The sequence below is a fragment of the Natrix helvetica genome, assembly GCF_964273705.1.
Source record: "Natrix helvetica genome assembly, chromosome: 2".
NCBI lineage: Eukaryota > Metazoa > Chordata > Lepidosauria > Squamata > Natricidae > Natrix > Natrix helvetica.
Window position 1 is genome coordinate 29,129,229 of NC_138552.1, and position 12,365 is coordinate 29,141,593.

Here is a 12,365-nt window from a genome sequence, read left to right on the forward strand (position 1 = left end):
CAGACAGACAGACAGAGGCACAGAGAGGGGGGGAAGGAGGAAATCAGAGAGAGATGGACAGACACATAGAGAGAGACAGAGAGAGAGACAGAAAGGGGGAGGGAGGGAGCAAGGGAGAGATAGATAGAGAGAGAGACACAGAGAGAGACACACACAGAGTGAGTGATTAAGTGAGTGAGTGAGAGACAGAAAGACACACACACACACATATGCACACAAAGTGACAGAGAGAGAGAGAGGAAGGGAGGGGAGAGAGACAGAGAGACACACACACAGACAGAGGGGGGGGAGAGAGACAGGGACAGACAGAGAGACACGCAGAGAGAGTGTGACAGACAGAGACACACATGCACACACACAGAGTGACAGAGATGGGGAGGGAGAAGACAGACAGACAGACAGACACAGAGAGAGAATGACAGAGAGAGACAGAAAGGGAAAGAGAAAGACAAAGAGTGAGAGAGAGAGAGACAGACAGACAGACAAAGAGAGAGAGAGAAAGAAAAAGAAAGGAAGAAAGAAAAAAAGAAAAGGGAAGAAAGAAAGAAAGAAAAAAAGAAAGAAAGAAAGAAAAAAAGAAAGAAAAAAGAAAGAAAGAAAAAAAGAAAGAAAAAAAGAAAGAGAACTTATGACCACAATTGAGCCCAAAATTTTGGTTACTAAGCAAGAGGGTCGTTAAGTGAGTTTCACCACTTTTTTCCACGTTGGCCATGCCCACCCAGTCACATGACCACCAAGCCACTCCCACAAAACAGGCCACACCTACAGAATGGGTTCTAAAAAAATTTGAAACCCAGCACTGCTGCCCACCTGCCAAACATCATCATGGATGCTCTGTGCATGTGCAGAAGCGCCCCATGCGCACATGCACTCCCAGTTCCAAACCAGTAGTGTAGGTAAGAGGATTTCATGCCTTCTAGAATTAGGGAGAAGGCTGTGGCATTCACAATTACTTTATATTGGAGAGGGGAGCACTGAAATCACGTGAATTAACTATTTCTAAAAGAGAACAATTTATAAAAATTGAGCAAACTAATTCATCTGGTAAGGAATGATTTTGTGGATTAATAAAATCTCAATAAAACTTTTCTACTCATTTACATGTCCATAGGATCACCTACCAGCCACCGTACCCACAACGCACTGTGATATCAGAATCAGGGTGATTCTTCTTGGCAGGTGAAGGAAAAGAGCAAGAGATTATCACAATTTTGACTACAATAAAAGGCTTTTCTCTGCAGCCGAAATGTTTTCATGCATTTAATTTGATGCAAAAGTTAACACACGAAGATATGAATATATATATGATACTTTCTCTTGAAGAAAGTGTCTGTTTATATTAAACAGATAATACGGGTAGTCCAGCACTTACAAGGACAATTGAGCCCAACATTTCTCTTGTTAAGTGACACATTAGTTAAATCAGTTTTGCCCCATTTTACCACTGTGCAAGCAGGGCCAGATTTAGATAAAAAGAGGCCCTAGGCTATTCCACTTATGGGGCCCTTTCACCTCCCATTTTTAAGTTTGTAAATTACATGAGAGATAATAAAATACATCATTACTGTGATATATATCAATATATTAAATGAAACAGGTTGTAATTGGTACTAACCTTTATAAAAAATGTGGCACTGATAATAAATAAAAATAAAAGACCCCTCTTGATCTTGAGGCCCTAGGCTGAAGCCTAGTTAGCCTATAGGAAAATCCGGCCCTGTGTGCAAGTTACCAACCAGTTTGCTAAGAGCATCTTGCTTCTCTGTTGACTTTGCTTGTCAGAAGGCTGCAAAAGGTGATTACATGACCTTAAGTCAGAGCAATGGCCATAAGTATGAACCGGTTGCCAAGCATCTGAATTTTGATCACATGATCATGCTGCAAATGTCATAACTGTGAAAAACAGGTCATAGGTCACATTTTTCATATTTTTCAGTGCTGTTGTAACTTTGAACGGTCATAAAACGAACTGTTGTAAGTCGAGGACTACCTGTATAATAGAAAGCGACTGGTCCCTGTTTTAAACTGGCATATGTTCAAAAAGAGTGAAAACAAGTAAATCAGGCTTTGTAATGCAGCCTGACAAATGTGGTGCCCAGAAACCCAGAACAATGACAAAGCTCCAAACTCACCATTTCAGATTCTGGTTTCTTAGGAAACTAGCAAGCGAAGCTGGGGATTTTCTCTCTGGACATTTACACCAAACAAATCACAATCAGGGATTCCCAGTTGGAACACTGTGTGCAATAGTCACAGAGGAAAATTCCCTAATTTGGTTGTTGCATCCACTGGTGAGAGGCAACCTGAACCTACGGCTGAATCTGATTTATTGGAGCTTGTAAATTGGCTCAAATGGTTCCAATTACTGCTGCAATTTAATTTGGGGTTTGTTTGTTTGTTTACTATAGACAATACTTTACCATTTTTGAATAAGTATAACAGACTGACTCATAAAGCAATGTTCTTAAAAAGAAAAAGCTGGCTACTTCATACTTTGGCAGCCTGACCTGCAATTTTATGAACTTTAGAAATAGAAATAGAATAACAGAGTTGGAAGGGACCTTGGAGGTCTTCTAGTCCAACCTTCTGCTTAGGCAGGAAACCCTACACCACTTCAGACAAATGGTTATCCAGCACCTTCTCCAACATCTTCTCCAATTATCCAACATCTTTCTCCTAGGAATAAATTTATTCATGTCATTTGGATTTATTTCTACATGAAAAGGTATCTGATTATGATATATTGATTGTATTTATGGTTATTACTTTTTCCCCCTCTATAGGGATTTGCAAGACTCACAACTATGGCTAGCAACCAAAATAATGTTATTGTTTGATCTATCTATCTATCATCTATCTATCTATCTATCTATCTATCTATCTATCTATCTATCTATCTATCTATCTATCTATCCATCCATCCATCCATCCATCCATCCATCCATCCCTATAGAGTGTGAGAGAGAGGGAGGAGAGTGGGGGTAAGCAGGAGGGAGGGAGAGAGGGGGATCTTGGTGTCCCAATTGACTTGATCAGACTTCTCAGATTACTGTACATTGATCAGGAGGCAACAGTAAGTACACTTTATGGCGATACAGATTGGTTCAGGATCAGTAAGGGAGTTAGACCATTTTACCATTTTTGTTCAATCTGTATGCTGAAGTTATCATGAGGAATTTAGATCTGGAACTGCCTGATGTTGGAGTGAAGACTGGGGGAAGAGCGATAAATAATTTGAGGTACACACATGATACAACACTATTGGTTAGGTGACCTAGGGTTAATCACTTTATCCCACTCTTAGGAAACAGGCAATGGCAAATCACTTCTGAAATCTTACCAAAATACCTTCAGGGATTTGCCAGGAGCCAAGGCTAACTTGAGGGCGCAGAGACACAGATACAATAAAAATGAGAACAAGATATCTGCAGTTGGTAGGATTGATGAAAAACAACAACATCCTACTATGGTCAAACTAGAACTAAAAACCTGAGAACAGAGATCACCAGAACAGTCTCTCTTTGCATTAAGCAGGCAGAAACATGCTACAGAAGTTTGTCTAACTCTATAACCACCATAAGGTAAAGAAAAACTAGAATTACTGAAAAAACAGTACAACACTGTAATAATGAAGATGCCCTCAGAGTCAAAGGAGCCCCTTTCTCATTATCCAAAAGGTGCTTTTTCAAGAGGCAACTGAACTTTATTTTCCATTGAAGACATTTTGCTTCTCATCCAAGAAGTTTCTTCAGTTATGACTACGTCAGAGTCAGAACTGAAGAAGCTTCTTGGATGAGAGGCAAAACGTCTTCAAGGAAAAACAAAGAAAGTCCAGTTGCTTCTTGAAAAAGCATCCTTGGGACAACCATGACCTGGATGACTGAGAATCTCCATAGACCCTTCTTCTGTGATGCTTTGGTTCTAAAGTAACATGTGCTTGGAGGTTAATAGTGATAAAAAGTTGGTCCCTTTGCTGCCATCACTTCTTCGTTATAAACTGTGTTCCCCACCAGCCTTCTGGGGAACCAGGAGAGGATTTAAGGGGAAATCTTCACCCAAATCTAGGTCTAAGTAAATTACAGGAAGGGACATCCAACAAATGTTTGCAAATAATTTGCTCAGTAAATATGAGACTGGTGCTAGAATGTATCCAGTTAACTCCAGAATTCACAAAAACATAAAATAAAATCAATCTTATTACAGATGTCAAAGAAAGATAAAGTTCCAGACATGCAATGTATAATTTAAAAAAACAAAATAAAATATAGAAAATCCCTAATGTGTTTCTAGCCTACAACAAAACAACTCCTGAAGTTTTCTACTCTTGCCTGAAGTAACCTCCCTCATCTGGGATGCCAGCCAACTGCAAAATATGCCAACTCTTCCTGCCAAAAATAAATAAAACCTCTGCTTTCCCTCTATTGGTTCTCAGGGGTCACATGACTCCCTCTCAACACCTATGGCCGGATTGTTATTTAAAGGGCCAGCTTCTCCTTGCTACAAATATGTTGTGTTTACTGAAACTTTTGCTCAAATTAATTATCAATGTGATCAACTTAGAAAAAATTGAAATATTTCATTGCAAATGTTATTCCTTAAGGTCTGAGTGTTTTACTTGTTTAAATTTAAATGCAGTTGAATCTGATTCCTTGCTAGATATATTTGTATAGTAATAGCACTTAGACTTATATACTGCTTCACAGTGCTTTACAGTCCTCTCTAAAAGGTTTACAGAGTCAGCACATTTTCCCCAACAATCTGGATTCTTATTTTACCCATCTCGGAAGGATGGAAGGCTGAGTCAAACTTGAGCTGGTGAGATTCGAACTGCTGAATTGCTGGCATCCAGCAGTCAGCAGAAGTAGCCTGCAGTACTGCATTTTAACCACTGCGCCAGCACGGCTCTTATATAGCCTACTGCCAAACTTATTTTTGTCCTGAACATAACAGGAGTTGTAGGTTTATAAAAATGGCTCCGTTCTTTTTTTTTTTTCCATAGTGAATCAAATTTAAACCAAGTAAAGAATATTGACCCTTCTATTTTGCTTAGCAAAACACTTCAGATTTTGCTAACAACTCAGGAAATAATGAGCATTTTGGAGATAAAGCAAATGTCAAATGCATTGCATTAAACAGAAAGAAAGAATGTCAACCTTTGCCAATTTCCAAATATGAGAAAAGGTTACTATTCTTTAAGGCAGCGTTCTCAACCTTGGCATCTTTAATGTGTGTGAATGCTGCTTTAAGGTTATAGCTGAAGAAGACAGGAAAAACCTCCTTCAGCCATTATTATTTCTTAGCTCAAAAGAAGGGTTTTTTCCCCTTCATTTTCTCCATTCATAAAGAGCCGTGATGGCGCAGTGGTTAGAGTGCAGTACTGCAGGCTACTCCTGCTGACTGCTGATTCCCTACTGTATTTCTCTCTCTCTCTATTCCTTTAGCTGCTTACCTACCTACCTAACTACTCTCTCTCTCCCTACCTATCTACTGTATTTATCTCTATCTCTATTTCTCTCTCTCTATCCCTCTACCTACCTACCTACCTACCTACCTACCTACCTACCTACCTACCTACCTATCTACATTCTCTCTCCCTCCCTCCCTACCTACTGTATTTCTCTCTCTTTCTTTACTTCTCTATCCCTCTATCTACCTACCTACTTTTTTTTAAAAAAAGTCTCTTCAAAACCTGGGTGCGTCTTATACTCCAAAAATAAGATAATTCATAGTCAATATATAGTGAAGTAAAAGATTTGAAACTGGTGAAACATCGAGAATTTGGAAAGCATTGTATGGCATTCTTAGCAACTGCTGCCATGAGGTAAGAAACGAACATCTTCAGTTGAGCTGGATTCTGATGAATTCATAGCCATCTGTATATAGTTTTCTGGCAGCAATACAGAAATCATCTGACACAGCCTTCTTCCAGGAAACTTTTCCTCAACTTTTTTCTAGCCTACAGCCATGGAATTCCTACGTAGTTCTTTTCCACATGCAAACCAGATCTGACTGCTTAATTTAAAGATCAGCCAAGGTCAGTTCAACATACGCCACAAACAATTTGCCTACTCAAAAAAAAAAAAAAAAAAAAGGCGATCTAGTGCATTGGGCTATTTGTAAAACTAGTTCAGCTATTAGCTCTAGCATTCTGGGACGCTTTTTCCTGCTCCTGTTAACTTTTTTTTTATGAGCACATGACACATTTCCAATAAATTCCAAGTGAGCATGCAAATTTCAGATTGATTATTTAATTAAAATAGTATAAAACAAAAAATGCATGGATGGAGCTGGAAGTATTGCAGGAAGTATCTGCGGGTGTTATATTTTCTCCTCTTGAATATGGTGTACTACCTGGCAAATCATTACTTTTGTTGTTACAATGTCAGCTTGAGTGTGTAAAACGGAAAAGTAAAGAAGAAGGAAATGGATCAAAAAAGGAAGAAGAGGGCAAAGAGGAAAAAAATATTTGGGAGGCAGCTAAAAAAGAAATCCAATGCTAAGTGTTCAAAATTAAACATGGAGTTAAGAAAGCAAACTAGAAGTACTTAGGATCAATCTTCCACAAAACCTTAGCAACAAGGAATCCAAAACCAACTATTGTTTTAAACGGGGAGTAGAAAAAAGACCGTATATCTAAGCAAGATGGGAAGAGGCTTCAAGGAAATTCCCCCAAGAGAGAACTTAATAGCTGCTAATGTAAAGATCTAAGATAATCTGTAAAAGTATCATTCTACCTCAAAAGAAGTGAAAGAAAATTCATGCAGTTTTGTTTTACTTTTCTGTTCAAAAGGAATTGGTCTATTTTTGCTATTATTTGTTCATGGGCTATCAACATGATTTGACACTGTTCAATATCAAATTTTCACTTCATAATTAGTAAAGTTGTATTAGCTATGTTGAAAATAAGGAGGAAGCTTAGGCAGATTCAAAAACTCTAATTATTTTAATTAAAATAACATGGTAACCCAACCAGAAGATCTTGTCAACAACAAATCCTGATTTCCTAATAAAATTGCAGTAAAGAATTTCCTTGCCTCCTGAAGAGGTTGCAACAGATATCCTACAGCAAAGTTATCATTTACTTTACCTTCTGTGGGTCATAATCTGACCTTTAAAACTTGTTTCACAATTCAACAATTCTTACTGTTGATATTCTCCAAATACACAATTTAAATGTGCTTCTGTGAAATTTCCATTCATGAATTCTAATGCCCTACATTTTCTACATATTAACCATTCTCTCATTTGAAAAAAAAATGATTGAAAAGGCTCAAAATACTTACATATCACTGGCAATAGAGGAGTTCCTGGACATAGACTTTGGCGACAGATCATAGTCGCTATCTGATCGGTAGAGAAAGGATTCTCTGCGTTGACTGTGAACAAAATTTGCCTGGAGAATTAGCCCTGATCCAGGGCTTGTCATGGGATCCAAGGGACTCCGTCCCGATGAGGTGCCATTGTCTACGTCGAAACTGCAAGGAAGTAAGGGTATATTTAATGCAATGTAGCACCTAATCAACCCCACACAATTAATAGCAAGGACAACCTTATTTGACTTGATGACATTTGGTTCAACTTCCAAGATTTCCATCTTGTGGTCAGGCATGATGGGAGATTAAATCCAGTACATCCAGAGAGCACAAAATTAGAAAACTCAAAGAACATTTTGGCTATACAAAACCTGTTCCTCCTATGAAGCTAGTTTTCAAATGGATAAAGAAGTTAAAGCAGGGGGAAATAATAACAAAAGGAAATAGCAGAATACAAGAGAAAACAGAATAATTTCCTTCTCCACAAGTTTTAATGTGGAAAGAAGAAAATTTGGCTTCATTGCAAAAGCATGGTTACAGTTATCTCATTGGTCCAATTGCAAGATTTTTGTAAGTTGTTGGATCCTATAGCCTTGATTTTACTTTTTTAATACTGGATAAACATGTCAAATTTCAAAATTTTGAAACTAGTCTTGGTGGTGTTGGTGTTTTTAATTCAATTGAAAGTTTTCATCCCCTAAATAAAGAATATTGTCTTTACATATAACACGTATATTTCAGAGAGTAGCCTAGATGTGTGCCTTTCTTCATTAATTGCAGCATTATGGAACAGACTGCAAACCCAATCCCACCCACAAAACCCATGATGCTGAACTTGTCTCCTCGCTGATTTGCACAACTTTATCCTGCTGTTTTCCATATATAACAGAAAGCCCCAGCAGCTGCACGATTCAATGAGCATCAACACAATTTATCATTATGACAGCAATTTTTTCCAGCACCACAGAAAAAAATTAAAAAGCTCTAAACTTTCTGACCCATTTTTAATTTCAGACTGAGGAGAAAAAGGAATATACCCTGTTCTCTGCTATTTTTGAGAATTAAGATAATTTTTAGGTGATGTTTTATTGTGCAACTGTCCTGCTTCCGTCCTGGAATTTTATTATGAGCCCAGAAGACAATACTGTCCACTCTTTCTAACTCATTATTTTCTCATATCTATTTTTGGCCTTATTTTTTTCTTCCAGCATAAAACCTTTCAAGTGGGAAAAGAGAAAAGGACTGCCTAATACAGTTATGGCGAACCTTTTTTGGCTTGCGTGCCACAAGTGGGGGGAGTGCAGGGGGGTCGAGTGCAGGCGTGCCACACCCATAATGCAACGCGCGACCCCCACAGTGCACATGCGCGCACAACGCGTGACACCCCCCCATTTTTACATTTTTTTGCCCTTCCCAGGCTCCAGGGGCTTTATAGGAGCCTGGGGAGGGCGAAAAGAGCCTCCCCTGACCCCCTGGAGGCCCTCCGGAGGCTTCAGGGACTGTCCGGAAGCTTCCCTGAAGCCTTCGGAGCACTTAAAACCACCCTCCGAGCAAACCGGAAGTGACTTCCGGGTTGTTCGGAGGGTCGTTTTAAGCGCTCCGAAGGCATCAGGGAAGCCTCGGACGGTCCCTGAAGCCTCCAGGGAGGCAGGGAGGCTCTTTTCGCCCTCCCCAGGCTCCTATAAAGCCTCTGGAGCCTGGGGAAGGCGAAAAATAGCTTTTAAAAAGGTGAACTCAGCTGGCCAGCGTGCGCATGTGCGCTGGCCGGCTGACAGGGTAGCGCCTCGCATGCCCTGACAAATGGCTCCGCGTGCCACTTGTGGCACGCGTGCCATAGGTTCGCCATCACGGGCCTAATACATCTGATTGGGTATCGCTTAGAGGCAACCATCTGGAAACATTTCAATCCCAAAAGATAGGAATGCAAATTTGGAGACCTCTACACAATCAGTGAAGGCATGCAGTACTTATACACAGAAGCTGCTTTCTATTAGCTTAGATAATCTGTCTGAATAACCAGAACTGCTCACTTGATGTGATGATATCTCTTCAAAGAAGCCCAATACTGATAGGCATCTACCCATGCTACCCATCTGATTCTTTCTCCCTGTGAGCTTTGAATCTTCTGGTGCTTGGCTTGGCCGGTCCTTTTCCGAGTTATTGACAAGCTGCTAAAGCCTTAGTGCACTTCAAGGATTTCTTCCTCAACCAAATCAACATGACAAAATTTTTAGGTGTTTCTGCCACCCTGTCCAGGATCCAGATTATAGTTTGAGTTTGATATAATATAGTAAAAAAAAATCAAACAGCTCATAGCATTGTATAATGAATAAAATTCTGAAATCTTAATAAGAGATGAGAAGTGTTCCTTCCTAAATCAAACCCTGGGCAATCTCGCTGAATTAAGAATATTTGGATTGAGAAACTAGATTTGGATTGAGAAACTGCATTTGGAACATTGGTAAATGAAATATTTGTTGCAGTACAATACAGTATCCACTAGATGGAAGTCAAAAACAACAAGGAACAAGCTCACACTGAAATAATTTGCATTTGGATAGGATATTGCTTGAGAATTTGTACTAGTACTAGTATTTCCTTTATAAAATTCTCGGGTCACAGGGGTTAAAAAATTGTACTGATAAATGAAAGCAAAACAACAATGAACTGTATTCATATGTGATGCAGTTTCAAGTTCTGTTTATATTATTTGTTAACTTCGATGCTATTTAGAAAGCACCTTCTCCAACTCTTATTTTCAAATCAAACTCTTTTAGTACAGTCATAAATCAGTTTTGTGAAGAACAACAGACTTGGATAGAGGTAGTGAAATGAGGGAAGAAAATAAAACAAAAGGTGGCTTTTAACTTCTTTCGGTAGAGTAAGATTCCTAATAGAGTTATAATATCAACTTTTTATTTGTAGATGTATTGAAAGAGTGAAGATCATCTTAAAATCCAAACTCAGTGGAGGAAATATCATCATCTTCAAATATCGTAACACCTGAGCAATCCCAGTCATAAGATACACAATTGGAATATTGGATTGGACTTAAGCAGAACTACAATGCAGTATCGTGGAATACTGCATTCAGTTCTGGTCGCCACGATGTAAAAAAGATGTGGAGACTCTAGAAAGAGTGCAGAGAAGAGCAACAAAGATGATTAGGGGACTGGAGACTAAAACATATGAAGAACGGTTGCAGGAACTGGGTATGTCTAGCTTAAGAGAAAGAAGGACTAGGGGAGACATGATAGCAGTGTTCCAATATCTCAGAGGTTGCCACAAAGAAGAGGGAGTCAAACTATTCTCCAAGGCACCTGAGGGTAGAACAAGAAGCAATGGGTGGAAACTAATCAAGGAGAGAAGCAACTTAGAACTGAGGAGAAATTTCCTGACAGTTAGAACAATTAATCAGTGGAACAGCTTTCCTCCAGAAGTTGTGAATGCTCTAACACTGGAAGTCTTTAAGAAGATGTTGGATAGCCATTTGCCTGAAAAGGTATAGGGTTTCCTGCCTAAGCAGGGGGTTAGACTAAAAGACCTCCAAGGTCCCTTCCAACTCTGCTATTCTATTCTATTCCAATCTATCCTATTCTATCCTATCCTATCCTATCCTATCCTATCCCATTCCATTCCATTCCAAGGTTTGACAACACTACCATCTCTGTTTAAGAAACGTTATGATCTGTGTGATTAAAAATAAAAAAAATGTATTTACACATGCAGGAATTGCATACTTTGTTGTGCAGAACAGTCCTATTAATTATACTTAGATGCATATTGAGCTTATTTCATAGTAAATAATTTAGCTTTGCAGATAGTGATTGGGTTCATATATTGTTCTAAGCTATGGTTTATTAAATCGTGGTTTACTAAATTACAATTGGATAGTTCACTTTTAAATTAGGTAATAAACCATGAATAACAAATCATGATGGCTGGTTTCTTACCAGATGCTTAAAATATACTATTATGAAGCAGTGGGTTGGACTAGAAGACCTCCAAGGTCCCTTCCAACTCTACTATTGTATTGTATTGTATTGTATTGTATTGTATTGTATTGTATTGTATTGTATTGTATTGTATTGTATTACAAGTCCTGTACAGAAGACCAGAAAAATAATAATGGTGAATTGAGCTTTTCATTCACGCAGCAACTTTGACGGACTCTATTTACCAAGGAAACTAGATGGGACTGGAATTGTTGCAAGTACACCAGAAAATTAAAGAAGAAAAAAGGACATTGGAAGAATACCTTAAGGACAGCAAAGAAGAAAGATGCACTGAAACTAATAAACTATGAAGGTACATGGAATATTGGAGAGACCAAATAAGGAAAAGAAAAGAAACATGGCAAGTCAAAGTGTTAGATGACCAGTACATTAAAAAAAGGGAGGTGGGACATGTTGGCTCAAAGTTTAGGACACTAGTGTTGTTGACTGAAAAGTTGACAACCCATGTTTGAGACTCGAGTGTTGAGTAATGCGGTGAGTTCCTGTCACTTGCCCCACCTCCTTCTCATTTATCAGTTCAAAAAACATGTAAATGCAAGTAGATAAATAGGTACCACTTCAGAGGAAGATAACAGCGTTCTGTGTGCTCAGGGCATAGTTATGCTAACCACATGACCACATGTCCTCAGCTAATGGTGACTCCCTTCTGTAAGAAACAGAGATGAGCCAAACTCACCCCTAGAGTTAAACACAACTGGAGATGGGAAACCTTTACCTTTACATAAAAATATAACATTAGCAAGACCTGGTAATGGCTAAGGGTAGAAAGGTTGAACTCCTGTAAGAATGGAATTCAAATATTCAAATCTCTTTCAGCCAGCCCCTAGAGACAAAAGAGACCTGAAATCCAAGCAGAGAGTGAAGGGACAGTATGGCGAGGTAAGGATTGTGGATTACTTCAGGTGGGTGGGGGAGGCTGTGGGAGTATGAGGTTAAGGTGGGGGGCTTTCTTATCTTATAATAGTGTGAGTATTGAAGGGCAGATCAGATATTTATTCAGAATTCTTGTTCACTTCAATAATGACTGATAAACAGG

General features: G+C 38.9%; 1 protein-coding gene across 12 annotated transcripts in view; it reads right to left on the reverse strand.

The window, feature by feature from the left end:
* Positions 1-12,365, reverse strand: part of PDE4D (phosphodiesterase 4D) — an 821,955-nt gene that overhangs the window by 132,997 nt on the left and 676,593 nt on the right. For all 12 annotated transcript variants that reach the window (XR_014174534.1, XM_081943197.1, XM_081943192.1 and 9 more), the window contains one exon: positions 7,284-7,475. Coding sequence is in view for 11 of the 12 variants with exons in the window: in XM_081943197.1 (XP_081799323.1) it covers positions 7,284-7,475 (192 nt within the window). In the remaining variant the exon portion in view is untranslated. The remainder of the gene's footprint in view (positions 1-7,283; positions 7,476-12,365) is intronic.